This window comes from Accipiter gentilis, chromosome 16 (genome assembly GCF_929443795.1).
Source record: "Accipiter gentilis chromosome 16, bAccGen1.1, whole genome shotgun sequence".
NCBI lineage: Eukaryota > Metazoa > Chordata > Aves > Accipitriformes > Accipitridae > Astur > Astur gentilis.
Window position 1 is genome coordinate 31,015,707 of NC_064895.1, and position 14,065 is coordinate 31,029,771.

General features: G+C 52.9%; 2 protein-coding genes across 5 annotated transcripts in view; one reads left to right on the top strand and one right to left on the bottom strand.

The window, feature by feature from the left end:
* Positions 1-122: 122 nt before the first annotated feature.
* KRTCAP3 (keratinocyte associated protein 3) lies at positions 123-11,182 on the top strand. 2 transcript variants are annotated; one of them, XM_049818951.1, is made up of 6 exons: positions 123-340; positions 433-492; positions 1,135-1,335; positions 1,573-1,707; positions 2,056-2,147; positions 9,203-11,182. In XM_049818951.1, the coding sequence occupies exons 1-5, from the start codon at positions 131-133 to the stop codon at positions 2,137-2,139; spliced, it is 690 nt and encodes a 229-aa protein (XP_049674908.1). In that variant the 5' UTR covers positions 123-130; the 3' UTR covers positions 2,140-2,147; positions 9,203-11,182. The 2 variants fall into 2 exon arrangements, with proteins under 2 accessions (XP_049674908.1, XP_049674907.1); XM_049818950.1 differs by lacking the exon at positions 9,203-11,182 and adding an exon at positions 2,341-2,906.
* The window catches only part of IFT172 (intraflagellar transport 172), a 38,947-nt gene continuing 27,943 nt past the window's right edge, over positions 3,062-14,065 (bottom strand). The window contains exons 35-48 of one of the 3 annotated variants that reach the window (XM_049818932.1): positions 13,811-13,940; positions 13,307-13,405; positions 12,877-12,986; positions 12,312-12,375; positions 11,931-12,017; positions 9,860-9,976; positions 9,258-9,368; positions 8,330-8,449; positions 6,696-6,791; positions 5,987-6,046; positions 5,062-5,160; positions 4,490-4,643; positions 3,554-3,645; positions 3,062-3,276 (exon numbers count right to left, since the gene is read on the bottom strand). In XM_049818932.1, coding sequence (XP_049674889.1) covers positions 3,187-3,276; positions 3,554-3,645; positions 4,490-4,643; positions 5,062-5,160; positions 5,987-6,046; positions 6,696-6,791; positions 8,330-8,449; positions 9,258-9,368; positions 9,860-9,976; positions 11,931-12,017; positions 12,312-12,375; positions 12,877-12,986; positions 13,307-13,405; positions 13,811-13,940 — 1,429 coding nt within the window. In that variant the 3' untranslated portion in view covers positions 3,062-3,186. The other 2 variants (XM_049818931.1, XR_007508338.1) reach the window with 2 other exon arrangements.

Here is a 14,065-nt window from a genome sequence, read left to right on the forward strand (position 1 = left end):
CTATTTTTAATAAAGTGTTTTGTAAATACGCGACTGCTGCCTCTTTCCGGGCCGGGGGGACGGGGCGGGGCAGGCCTGCCCTGCCCCGGGGCGGTGCCGGCTGCAGGCGGGTCGTCCGGCGGCGGCGGCCATGGCCGGCGGGCGGCGGGGGCCGCGGGCGCTGGCGGAGCCGCGGCGGCTGATGCGCGCCGGGCTGGGGCTCATCGTGCTGGGCCACGGCAGCCTGGTGCTGGGCGCCATCGTGCACGGCTCCGTCCTGCGGCACGTGGCCGGCGCCAGCCGCGCCGTCACCCCCGAGTACGCGGTGGCCAACGTGGTGTCGGTGGGCGCCGGGCTGCTGGTGAGAGCGGCCGGGCCGGGACGCGGGAGCGGGGCGGGGGCGGGAGCCGGCCCTGGCCAAGGCGTGCGTTGAGCGCGGGTCTCTCCCTGCAGAGCATCGCCGTGGGCATCGTCGCCATCCTGGTGTCGCACAACCTGTCCCGGGCGGCCCTGGTGAGTGCGGGGCGTCGGGGTCAGCAGCCGAGCGGGCCGGGGGCCGCGGCGCGGCCCAGCCCCTGCTGGCCGCCACTCCCTCGGACCTTGTCCCCGGCGGCTCCTTCCGCCTCGGCGGCTGGCGGGGTTGTGGGTGTCGCCTGCTGCTCTGGCTCAGCCCCGCCGGCAGCACCGGGAGAGTGGGTGGGTGGGTGGGTACTGGGCCGTCGTGGGGCAGAAACGCTTCAGCTGTGGGCGAAGCTGCTGCTGGGGTCAGGCATCCCGCTGTGGGCTCACGAGGGTGGGCCTGCATGAGGCAAGGCTGCTGCTGGTGGGGTCCTCGGCTCTCGGCAGAGCTGGGCCTGTGCTGCGCTGGGGCTCCCCGGGGGCAGGAGCCCGTGGGAGGGGGCCGTCTGGTGGCTCTGGGCTCACTGGAGAGGCGGAGGAAGCGAAAGGTGGAAAAACCTCCGAGTGCAGGGCTGGGCTGCACTAGGAGGGGCAAGAAGTAGCATGTGCTTGCTCGGTACAAACGTCCCTGGGGTTCCCAGCACCCCCACTAGCCTGCAGAGTGGCTGTGTGGAGGTGTGGGGTGCCTGGCCTCACACAGTGGCAGTGCCTAGCCCTGGCATTTTGCCCAGCTTGTGTTCTTCTTGCTGTCTGCAGCATTGGACCCTACTGAGCATGTCCCTGTTGAACTGCCTCCTGTCCACAACGTGCAGCGTGGGCCTGGCATTGGCCATCGCCCTCACCATTCACAGCCGCGGCATGCACCTTGTCACCGGCTGCAACAGCTCTGCACTGCCTGCTGATGCCCGTGCAGCCATAGCGACCAACGACTGTCCTTTCAACACCACGCGCATCTATGTGAGTCTGCAGGGCCACCCCCCCCTTCTATCTCTGCTGCTGCTTCTTCTTCTTTCCCCCCCCTCTCTTTTGCCCACCCTCTCTCTGCCTTTCTTCCTTTTACTTTTCCTCCCATTCCCTTTCTTTCTCTCCCCTTCTCTTCCCTACTGTCTGCACAGCCTCTGCTCAGCCGCATGTAGGTAGGCTGGGTGCAGTGAGCCATGCTCCCTGAGGGACCTCTGACCCTCTGCTCTGCAGGACACGGCCCTGGCGCTCTGGTTCCCCTCCATGGTGCTGGTGGCCGCAGAAGCCGTGCTGTCTGGCAGGTGCTGTTTGGTGGCCCTGATCTTCCGGGGCATTGGGCCCTGTGCACGTGGCTACAGCAAAGAGCAGGTACGCGCCATTGGTCCGGACGGGTCTCCCTGCCTCTGCCCTGCCATTGCTGCCTTTTTGCTGCATTTTGAAGCTGCTGGGTTCTGCTGGGCCCTTGTTGCTGTACAAACAGGCCGTGCAGCAATGGGAGGGTGAGTGTCAAGTTTGAACCTCTTCTAGCCAGCCTTGGTGATGGACTGGCACCCCTTCATCTTGTGTAGTTGCAGAGGGACCCCGCTCTTCATCCCTCTGAAAGCCAAGCCTGTTCTGTCCTGAGCGAACACACCCCCCCCTCCCCCCCCCCAACCTGGCCCAGCCCTTCACACGTCCCTGTGACCCTCCACCTCTTCTTGTCTTTCTTCTCCCTAGCTGGCTGAGCCAAGTACAGCGAAGGCGGGGCCACCACGTGAGATGCAGCAGCTCCTGACGGGGCTGGCTGAGCCTTGTGCCTAGCTGGAGAGGTGAGTGCAGTGCGTGGGCTATGCCTGGCGGGGGCGTAAGCAGGCAGGCTCCACTGTCAAGAGGGCCCTGCCCACACCAGCCCCCTGAAACATCTCTTTCCAAGCACTTGCTACAACTACTGGCCAGAGGTATCACCGTGATGCCTGGCCCTGCAGCACAGTCCTGCATTCATGCATACCTTTTCACTCCCAGGTGGTGCTGCAGGAGTGCTGCATTCCAGCAAGGTGAAGTTGCACCTGCACCGTATTCCTGCCCCTGGTGTAAGCATGTGTAGGGTGGGCTGCAGCGGAGAGGGGTGTGCCTTCCCCCACCTTCCACCAGCCTCACCACCCCACCTGGGACAAACCCTGCAGGTTCCAGACACAAGCTGCCCAAGGTCACCAGGCAGCCTTTGCCTAGCAGGTGCCATGGCCCCTGGATGCTCTCCCCAAGCTGCAAAGCCCTTCCTGGCACGCTAAAGTCTCCATTGGTCTTTTACACACAGTGATGGGGGTGACCAGAGGTGTTGGGGCCTGGCAACAGCCAGGGCTGACCTGCGTCCTGATGGCCCTGCTGCAGAGCAGGCAGGGTCAGCTTGCTGCACGTGTGGTCAGGCAGGCCAAGGAATGGAAGGTGAAGAATCCTTTTGTTGTGAGCCTCTTGTTTCCTTGAGTAAATAAAACATTTCCTTTTCACACTGCCTGCTGTAAGTGGCTCCCCAGGATGGCTGGCTCCTGAGCCCACCGATGGAAGGACAGCACAGCTGGTATGTAAGTCCATCTGCATGCTTGTCGCCCACCCCTCCAGACACAGGGGTGTAGACAGATACATGGTCCCAGTGTGACAGTCATCCATCAGGGTGGAGGGTGCACGTTTAGCATAGCTAGGTTGAGGCCAAGAGCCACATGTAGTGGGTTATGGTCCTGTGCCCTGGCAGCTACATGTGTTCCTGGCCTCAGCATCCCCTGATAAACAGGACAGCAGGGTTCAGAGACATGTTTATTGGAAGTGGAAGTGGAGGGTGCTGAAGAACAGGACTGAAAGCTGCCACTATCCAGCTCACTGGAAAGAGAAGCTGGTGCTCGGGAGTCCCCCACACCACTGGCTGAGGAACTTGAGCACATCTTGGCATGCAGGGCTGTGGGATGTCTGCAGAATGAAAGAGACCTTGGCATTGGCAAGGAGACAGTGCCATCACCCCCTGCCCAAGGGCACCCCTGGGAGCTGACAGAGCTGCACAGGCAAGGCTGGGTCTGCCCCAGCTCTGTAAGTGAGGTTAATCCCCATCGAGCAGCATGTAGGCAGGGTGCAGTAAAACCACCCTGGTTCAGTGTATCTCCACCCAGTGGGACAATGTTTTATTGTCAGCATGAGGGGCTTGAACACCCTGCAGCCTGTCCCCTGCCCCACAGGGTGCCTGGCTCACCTTGACAGCCATCAGGAACTTGTTCCACGTGTCCTTGTTGGCTTCCCGGCCTGGCCGCTTGAACTCTATTTTGTTTCTTAGTACAGGGTACCCTGGTCACATAGTGACACCTTCAGAAACAAGCTGAGAGCCACAGCAGACCCCTACCTTGTGCACCCCTTCCCTCTCTGTGTTGCCAGCTAGCTAGAGCTGCTCCCATGGAACAGTGCAGGGGAACAATGCCACCTCTGGCTTTTAGAGACCAGAATAAGGAAGGGGATGCCCACAGTAGTGGAATCAAAGGAAGATGAAGACTGAGCTGTCCTCTGGCAAGGACACTCAAGTGAGTATGTGAAACGACAGCACCCTGTTCCTGACCTTTGGAGCCAGAGGCCTGTTGCTGGTGGCTACCTCTGCTCCCTGCCCTTCTCTGACCCACTCTTTAAGTCCTGCACCGCAATCCCTCAACATCTGAAGTGTGCAAGTTGTGGGCAACAGTACTTGCCAGAACAGACAGCTTTTGTAGATCAGGGACAGGCACTGCATGTGCACGTGTGTCAGTGCTGGACAAGCCTCCTAGGCAGTGCTGTGTGAGACTGAACAGTCATAGAATCATAAAAACACAGAATGGTTAGATTGCAAGGGACCTCTGGGGTCTATACGGTCCAGCCCTGCCCTGCTCAAGCAGAGCGACCCACAGCTGGTTGCCCAGGACCGTGTCCAGATGGCTTTCCAAGTATGGAGATGCTACTGCTTCTGTGCAACCTGTTCCAGTGCTCAGTCACCCTCACAATAAAAATGGGTCCATCCATCTCCTCTCCAGAACCACACAGTCTCCCTGCTCGTCTTACAGCACAGCCTGAACTCCCTCCCAGACACCCCCCCACCCCCATGTTCCCACTCCCTGCATGGCACCATGGACTCCCTTGCATATGTGTGAACTGGCCTGGAGCTTACCTGTAAGCACACAGGGCAGGGAGCGCACCCCTGTATTTGCTGCCACCAGTGAGGCTTCGTATGTGTCGCGCTCGTCCTGTGGCAGCACCTGGTCCAGCCGCTTGTCCATGGACATAGTGAGCACCCAGTCCCTGACCTCTTCCCGCTTCTCCTCCTGCAGGGCAGAGGCCAGGGCACCGCCTGATACTGCATGCTGTGCCACAGCCCAGCTGCTGCTCCACAGCACTAGGGACAACACTGGGGAGAGCAGGACTCAAGTGTGCGTGCTGTCTGTGCCCGCACATATGCATGTATGCATATTGGGGGTGGTGGTGGGGGAGTTCATGTGTGCACAAGCACCTGTATAGTGGGAGGGGAGCATGACAAAGAGGGAGTGTGTGTGCATTTGTATGTGTGTACTGGGGCTGCATGTGTGTTTGCAGTGGGTGGGGGCCCAGGGCCCAGGCCAGTGCTGAGTACATTTCCATCTCTTGTAGTGTGTGCTGTCCCACCCTTGCCCCAGTCCCTCTTCAGAGGGGGCCCTGAAGCAGCATCACTGTTCATGAGAGCTGAAGAAGGCAGATGACACTCACAGGCACGTGCTGTTGGGCTGGAAGTGGCACTTCAAAGGGAATGTCTGTGCTCTGGAAATCGGAGTGGTCCAGAGAATCCAGGTTCCCTTCTTCAATGGCCTAAGAAAGAAAGGAGAAATGGTGGAGCACTAGGCAATACCATCCTTGGAGTTGACAGTACAATCTACATTGTGAGGATGGCATTATTGATGCCTCTATCTATTAGCGCTGTGGTGACTGGGCCCTCCTAGGAGGCAGCATTTATGGCCATCCTCTGCAGTGTCAGAGGATGTGTTTCTCTGAAACACTGTACTACTCAAACTCGTCAGGTGGCCTCGAAGGGAAAGATGAAATGAGGGCGGGGGAGGAATGGCACGTTTCCCAGCAGCTGCTGACAGCACTTGGAAGACTGGTACAGTAAGGTCTGTCAGCTTCCTAGGGTTTAGTGTTTTCTGGTGACCAGTCTGCTAGTCAGGGAAGGAGCTGACTGGCATGGGGACTCCTCAGTCTTGTATCACAGTGGCTAAAGCATTGGGCCACGCCCTCCACCCCTCAGGTAATTTTCCTCCCCTTGGAACAACTCAGATGAGATCATCCTGAAAGCTGTAACAGCACTTGCAGCCATGAAAATTACAGGCCCAAACTGTTAGGTCAACTTGCTTTTTGCTGCAACATAAATGCATGGTGGCACTGGCAGACCCAGAGTGACAGGGTCAGGGTTGCTCAGGTGCCCTGCATGGCAAGTCCTTCCACAGCTAGTTTTAGCGTACTCAGTGCTGCGCATACACACACACACTGAGCAGCGTTCAGGGTTCTCCATTGGCACCAGCTCAAACGTCCTGCCACATTTGAGCCTCAGGAGTACCCTGGCCAGGTTGAGGGTGTGTTTTTGCCCTACATTGTCATTTCAAGTATGATAGCCCTCCCTCCAGCAGACTATACGCACATCTGAGAGGTCCAGGAAGCGGTTCAGGAAGATGAATGCCATGTTCTCCCAGTTGACTGCCTAGTACAGAGAGAAACCCCAAGTGAGACCAGGCAGCTTATCTTCACGGCCACAACTCTCCTGCCTGAGCGATGGCTAGAAAGGATGTGGTTCTGTTTGTGCCACAACATCCCGCTTGCAGCACAGGTAATGGAGAAGGAGAATGCACAACCCTGCTCGCCATTCCTGAGGACTGCTTCACAGGCAACCACTGGGACAACCAGCCCACTAGCCACAGGCTGTCCCACAAGATGGAGTCAGGCATTATTGCACAGCCAGCATCATTCAGTGAGAACATGCTGCTGTGCTTGCCGTGTGTCATTGCGTCTGGGCAGGCAGTCAGAGTCTGTAGCCTCAGGACTGAGGTAACACTTAGGTGACCCAGAGCAAGGCAGATCAGTGAGGAATCTTACATCTACGCTAACAGAGCCATGCAATATAATGTGGCCGCTGGTCTACCCTCTGGGTCTGCAGTCTCAGGTATGCCCTCCCACTACCTACTGCCATTCCATGACAAAATGCAGAGGCTGGCAAGCTGTTTGAGGAAAGCCCTCCAATGCCAGTGTCTGGCTACTGGTGTACCAGTGCAGATAGGGGAAGATAAAGTTGAGAATCCCTGAGCCCAGGGTCCTCCACCTCCTTAGCTGCTCTGGTGGCAGATACCTCTTACCTTGGCAGCTATCCCAGCTTCATAGAAAGCCTTGTCTGCAGGGAGGAGCTCAGTGTGGCGCAGCAGGGAAATGGACAGCTTGGCAGCCACCATGTCCTACAGCCACAGGGGACAGTAAAGCCAAATCAGCACAGAAAAGTCAGGTCAGAAGGGATCTCATGAGATCATAATGCCCCAGAATCATGGCAGGGACTCTGCACCCACATATTCCAGATATGCAACAAAGAAAGGTTAAAAACTTCAGTCCTGACTGTAAGTACCCTCACTGTGTGAACACACAGGAGGACTGTCACCTGAAGATGAAGTCCTTTTGCTTTATAAACCATGCTGTTTTTTTATAGAAGCCACACCCAAACTCCCACCATTTGAGTCACAGAATAGTTGAGGTTGGAAGGGATCTCTGATGATCAACTAGTCCAACCCTGCAACATTCAAAGCAGAGTCAGCTACAGCAGGTTGTTCAGGATACATGTCTGGTCACGTTTTGAGTATTTCAAGGGATGGAGACTCTCCAACCTCTCTCTCCAAGCACCCTGTTTGGTGTTCAGCCACACTCACAGCAAGTTTCTTCTTGTATTCAATCACATAAGAATTTCTGAGTGGGGGCAAGGAATTCAAGGGAGATTTCATTTCTCTTCTTGCCAGATAGGTTCTCATCACACCAGAACCGGGAAGGCCAGCCCTTCTTCATGGTCCCAAATAGATTACCCAACACCTCAACATGCCACAACTGTGTGGGTCTGTATAGGTTTCCAAGACATCAGAACTGGCTCTTTCTGTCTGACACGTCTCTGGACCCCCAACATCTACACACGCAGCCATGGGGAAAGCCCGGTCTCCCCTATGACTTTTACTGGGGTCCTAGCTGTGACAACCTTTCTTTTTCACAGCCTGCTCTATCACAGCTCCAGTCTCACACTCATACAGAGCTCTACCACAATTCCACAATCACATATGGATCAAGACTTCAGCAGGGACTCTGCTATATATTGTAGCCCAGAACAAATCCCAATGCACATAAGACTCAAAAATACTCACGGTGCCTTGTGAGGCCCAGCACCCAGGCTCATGAGCTCCCAAAGCCCCCTAGAAGGCCCAGCACACAGGTCCAGTATCTGCCAAAGCCCTGTGTGATGCCAAGTACCCAGCTTCACAAGCTCCCAAAGCTCCTGAGAAGCCCCGTGCACAGGCCCATGAGCTCACAAAGCCCTGCGCAAAGCCAATCTGTTCTCAAGACCACATGTGAAACCCAGCAGCTCTCAGAGCCCAGGCTAGCTGAAGAGACAGCAATGCCTTTCCTGGGAAGATCAGATTTTTGTGTGATCCCTAAATTTCTACTGGTGCCTATGCTCTCAGAAGTCATGGCAAGCATATGGATCAGCTTCCCACTTGTTTACATCTCAGCCTCAGTGGCTGGAGGCAGGTCGCACTATAAGGAGTCAGAGAAGACTATCTCCAGTTCCACTTGCTCGTGGTGGGCTCCCAGATCACTATAGTCCCATTCTCATGCATCCATGATGTGTAAGTGATCCATGAAGTGGAATAGTGAACTATGGATAGCCCTGAACCTGCACGTCCCCACAGGGTTCTGCACATAGGGTAGTGACCTGGCAAAAGAACTTCAAAAACCTTACCAGTTGCTTCACGCCCTGAGCAGCAGAGCGGGTGGCATAGTAGTGAGAGATCAGCAGCATCGTTTCAAACTCTTCATGTGCTGGAGTGTTTGCTTCACTTGACTTCACTAAGTTTTCACACTGAAGAAGAGAAAAGGAGAGTAAGTGAGAACATGAGAGCACAAAGGGCATTCTTCATCCACTTGAGTCCAGGGAAAAGTTGGGAGAGAGAAAGATCTGAAATATCCAGGCACCTCTGGGGACTGGAAAAGGGCTGGGCCTTGGGTGCTCTGGGTCCTATAGCATGCTGAAGGGAGGAGGCTGTGGGAGAAGGGGGCAGCCAACAGTACTGCAACAGACAGCACTGGAAGCAGGGGTGAGTTTGGATGGACAAAGTGGGATTTGTGCATTTTGTTTGTGCTAGCGGTGGGTATTTGTGGGACAGAAACAGAGAAGAGGCAATCATGGGCTCTTGGCTGAGGTATTTTGGGACAGGGAAGAAGGAACAGAAAGCTCCAAGCATCTCTAGGGAGATGGGGAGGACTCTTATTTTCCAGGCTCAGTAGCTCTGTGCTTTCCCCAGTTCCTTGCCCCACCCAGGCTGCTGAATATGAGTGTAGGACGAAAAGTGGGCACATTTGTGATAGGTTCCCAACTAGCAGTGACACAGTGAGCTTTGCAAGTGCCAGTGTCCAGACTGACTTCGAGGATTTTGCCTTGAGTGCAGGGTCATCTTCTTCCCTGACTTCTCTTGCCCAGCCATATCCACTTCACAATATCCTATTATTCTATTGTCCACATTGTGGACATTTCCCCATTTCCCCTCAACTTGTGTTCTACAAATACTGCTCATGTCACCTGGCTAGAGACTGGTTCTTCTTTCTCCCCTGCTAGGAGCCACCAGGGTGTTGGAGTTTAACAGGTAGTGGTGGCCATCACCCACACTCACCAGATGGAAGAGAATATCACGCAGCTCAGCCCAGCTGGAGTAGGCCTCGGCACAATTCATGCCAGATGCATTCACCATCTCTACAAAGAGACGCTTGTAAATGTTGAAATTCTGCAACGAAAAGGAGAGGAATCTTAAGGGAGCCAGATGGGGAGTCAGCAAAAGTCTGGAGCTCTCCTGCTGTCAAGCACGGGCTGAGGGAATGGCAGCTCTGCATGCAGGCTCCTGGAGCAGCACTGCTGCAGATTGCTGGTTACAATGGGTGCTACAGGGCAAGGCAGCGAAATGGGGAAGAATGCTTACTGCAGCCAGTACTCTCAGAGTCAAACATGGTTCCTTTTATTCTGGTCTTGGTGGTTAAGATGTTCAAAACAAATACAAATACTCAACTCCCCCCTACTCTTTCCCTGTGGAGAATATGCCAGGAGATTGCCTTTAGTCCTCCAGCTGAGGAGCCTTCTCAAGAATCCACAGCAGTGTTGAAGTGGCTTGGACATGCTGAACACCTGGCAATCCCAGTTCTGGACTGGAAATCTGATTCATGTAGCACATCATAGCACACTCTAGCAACTCACACTGGGATGTCATGCTGTCTTCATTACCTGTGGGTTGGCAGGTGCTCCATGGTGGACATACAGGCTCAGGGCTTTGTCCCAACTGCCCTCCCGGATGAGGTGGGTTGCATACAGAGCTACATACTTGTGCAAGACTTTATAGTTCTGGAGAAGACACACAGAAAGCAGTAGCATGAGATTAATGAACTGAACATTTGTCACTCAGTAGGGATGGTTTCAGATGCGTGTACCCACACCCATACACCTGAGTCCCAAAGGATGAGACCAGGTAATCAGACAGAGACAGACTGCACACAGCAGACCTGGTTTTTGATTTGGGCCCTACTTAACACCTTTAATCCTGGCTAGCTGATGCTGTGCTGATCTTTCCACACATGGCCATAAAGCTGTTTTTCAGCGGTTCACCACTTGCCAAGGAATACGGCCAAATACCTAAAGGATGCAGTATCTCCACAATGTGGCACCACAGGTACCAACTGTAAACCAGCCCTTAGCCTAATGAAAGAATGAATCAAAACACTTTGTGGACTGAAGACATTCATAATTTGCAAGGCTGCTCTAGTCCATTATTCAAATGCTGTCAGATCTCTGGGACTGGAGGCCTCCTTGGCGTGCTGCTCCTACATATGCTGATCACATAAAACACTTTGCTGAGGACTGACTGTAGTCAGCCTTACAGAAATTCAACTGAGGAAGGACCTGTTTCACACAGGCTTAAATACAGTAATGAGGTGAAGAAGATGGCATGTGTAATCCTGTCAAAAAATGAGCAATGGAAACAAGTTTATTAAGCACAAGAGAGACCAGTGCCGCAATTATGTGTCTAGAACTTGAACACCCAGATGTGGATGCTGGTGAAACACTACATACAGGAAAGTTTGGGATAAAGATTAAGTCTGGTATGTGACCTGTTTTGATAAATCTAACTTTTGTCCTATATAATCACCGTAGAACAGCTGAGTCAAAAGTCATGAAATTCTGCACTGGTCATGGAGCAAGGTTGTGCTAATGCTTTCATAGAGGCATAAACAGACTAACATCTTCTTGGCCTAAATGTGGTATTGTTGTGCCTGGCTGACAATAAAACTGATTAAGCCTTTACCATTAAATTAAGTGTGAAGGTATTCTTTATGGAAGAAGATCAACACCGGTACCTCCTGATAATTAGAACATCAGCACAGAAGTTTCCAAGATAACTACTACAACAAAAACCAGTACCTCCAGAGAAGCCCCAGAAGCCAAAAAGAAATCAAGTTTACTGTGGTAGAGCCCAAACTCAGGTTACTGGTTACTGCATTAGAAATGAAGTTATAAAAATACGGTACAACACATTACCAGTGCTTGTCCAAGTTGTCCGTGTTTGCCTGAGCGATTAGCTGTGATGTCTCCACTAACTGCAGATTCCATTGCCAGGGGCTGCCCTGTAACTTGATCTGAAGCAATGCCTCACTTCAAAGAATCACGCCTGCCTTTAGTTTAGCTCCTTTATCAATAACCATTGAATCAATAATCAATCAATAACGAATACCCTATAACCAATTAATAATCATTGAATCCAGACAAACTCTCAAAGTAGATCCTGGTAATCTAGAGCTTTCTCCTCCTGTTACTGCACTGGAATAGCACTGTAAAACAGTTTCATTTTGCTTTTCTCTATTTTTATTATTCTGCTGAGGTAATTTTGCTAGTTTTAGGTCAGTAAAAATGAAAAAATGTTAAATTTGCTTTCACGACAAGGATGTCTCATTTCTACTGACACCAGGCTTCTAAAGAACACGTAGAAAGAAGGCTTTCTTTTGCAAGTCTGTCTGTTTCCATGGTACCAATTACTTCCAGCCCAAACAACTCATTTAGCTTTTTCCAATGCTCCATTAATCACAAAATTTAAACCCAATATGCTCCTGGGTTCTAATGCTTCCCTTCTAGGCCTCATTAGTTAAGAGGAGGACAGTGGAGAGGTGGTTTTTGAGCTGCTGCAGTGACCCCCTGTGCTCCACACAGAAATGACTGCTTTGCTCTGCCCACTCATTCCTGCTGCCCCTGCTTGAGAGAGCCAGGACCCCATGTTTGCCTCCTGAGGACTCACACAGACACTCACCTGTTTAGCTGCAACCTCCAGGCACTTCTCCCATTGCTCCTGCTCTGCATACATATCCAAAGCAGCCATGACATCTATTCCTACCAGCTGGGGATGGAAACAACCATAAGTTCACTGTGCAGGCAAGGTTTCCTACCAGCATCAAGGCAGGCATCAGCCCACCCAGGTCTTTTCTTCACATACACACAGTCCCTCCCATTCTATAGTATGGAAGCACAGATCCAGTGTGACCCATCTGGTATACAGAAACCATAACTCATAGGCACATACAGACTCCTCACCTGTGGGCATATTCAGGCAAAAGCCCCATGAGGAAGGCTCCAATGATCTGCACAGATCCTGACATCACTCCCTAGCCTGTGAGACATCCTAAATACCTACCGAATCTACCTTTCCTTGGTTCTTTAAATACTCCTTGTAACGCTGGTCCACATACTCCTCTGACCTAATGGGTAGAAAGAATCTTAGTAGGCAGCAAGATAAATAGTGTCTTGCATCAGTGCAGAGGCTGGATTCAACTTTGTCTACTTTGGGAAAAAGAGGACTTACAGCTGTGCCATGTCTTCTGGCCTGCTGCTGGAAGCATAGGTAGAGGGGAAAGAAAGGGCCTAGGCAGGTCTTTGCAATATAATGTATGAGGACAGAGAAAGGGATCACAGGACTTTCAGAAGGAAATGCATGCACAGTATTATGCCAAGGGAAAGGGAGATAGGGATAGGGATGGGACAAAAGGGGATAACTGTTTCCATGGGATGTGTGGCAATAGAAAAGTGTCAGGATGGTAAATGCCTTGGGAAGGGCAGCTGTGGAGAATGTGCCCTGTTGTGCATGGCAAGGCCACTGTGGGGAGAATCCAAGGAACCTGAGGCAGCAGGACAGGACACGGGATCCTCTAGAGGTGGCAGAGGGAGCAGGAAGAGTATAATTTGAGAAGTTTGGGGCATACCTGGGGTCCAACTCCTTGGCCACACGCTTGGCTTTGCTCCATTCCTCCCCTTCGATGAAAGCGTCAATAGCTTCTTGGATGAGGTCCAAGTTGAGGTAGAGTTCAGCTGCCTGCAGGGCCAGAGACAGTCCCATGAGAGATGAAACCCCAACGGCACCCTGCAGCCCAGGCTGGAGCTGCTGCTGTTGGAAGTGACCAGCACACAGAAACAACAGAAAGTGTCTTCCCAAAACCTGGCTCTCTCACACTATTCCAGGACTTGATCCCTTGCCCTCCTTCCTCCTCCTCGAAGACGCTGTGCTGCCTAACTCTGCATAGGCCCATCCACCCATCACCCCAGGATATGACCTGGCCTCTTTCCCTTGGATAGAGCTTTCCCTTCCTATGTCACTGCTTCTTCAGTAGTCTGGGGGCAGGAGCCAGACCTCACCACACTGTATTTCTTCATTGCCACCAGCTGAGGAGCCACAGTCCGCGTCACCTCCAGGCTCTGTGACTGACCCAAGAATTTAATGGCCAACTCAGCAGCCTGTGAAGAGAAATTGACAGAAGTGATAAAAGCTATTTGAGAGAGGGATGAAGCTGGGAAGAGCTCAGTCCCAGCTAAAAGACTGAGAATCAGGAGCACTTGAACTATGGGGGAAGGGGAGAAGAAATGACAGCCCACTTCAGGAATTCAGAGAAGCAAAGCCCAGCTAATTTCACATGGGGGAAGATCAGACAAGGACATAATTGTTGCCAAAGTTGGTACAAGGGCACGGGTATGAGTGAAAAGTACAAACAAGAACACAACCCAAAGGCTGGCGGACGTGGACCAGGAGAAGCAGAAAGGGCAGTCACCTAGTGATTGCAATATCTCTGGGATGCACTGCAGGTTGTGGGACACCTCCTAGACAGCAGAGCATATGAAGGGAATCATAGCCTCTGACTGTACCTTCAGCAAGCACTTCTCCATCAGGACACCGTTGCTGGGATCCCGCACCTTCAGATAGCAGTCCACCGCCCTGGCATATTCCCCAGCCTGTTCCCACTCCCGTGCCTGCTCCAGCAGCCCTTCTGTTCCTCTGTAGGGAGGAATGTAGACTGTGAGCAAGACTGGGATGCTGCCACAGAAATCCTGTAGACACTGTGTAGGGCATGGGCAGGGAGGTGCACAGCAGAGGTAAGCCAGGCACCTCAGAAGGGGCTG

Excerpts from the sequence above, each read along its gene's own strand:
- KRTCAP3 (XM_049818951.1), top strand. The coding sequence starts at position 131 with ATGGCCGGCGGGCGGCGGGGGCCGCGGGCGCTGGCGGAGCCGCGGCGG. Across the intron at positions 341-432 it reads CGGTGGGCGCCGGGCTGCTG|AGCATCGCCGTGGGCATCGT; the intron begins GTGAGAGCGGCC and ends CTCTCCCTGCAG. Across the intron at positions 1,336-1,572 it reads TCAACACCACGCGCATCTAT|GACACGGCCCTGGCGCTCTG; the intron begins GTGAGTCTGCAG and ends TCTGCTCTGCAG.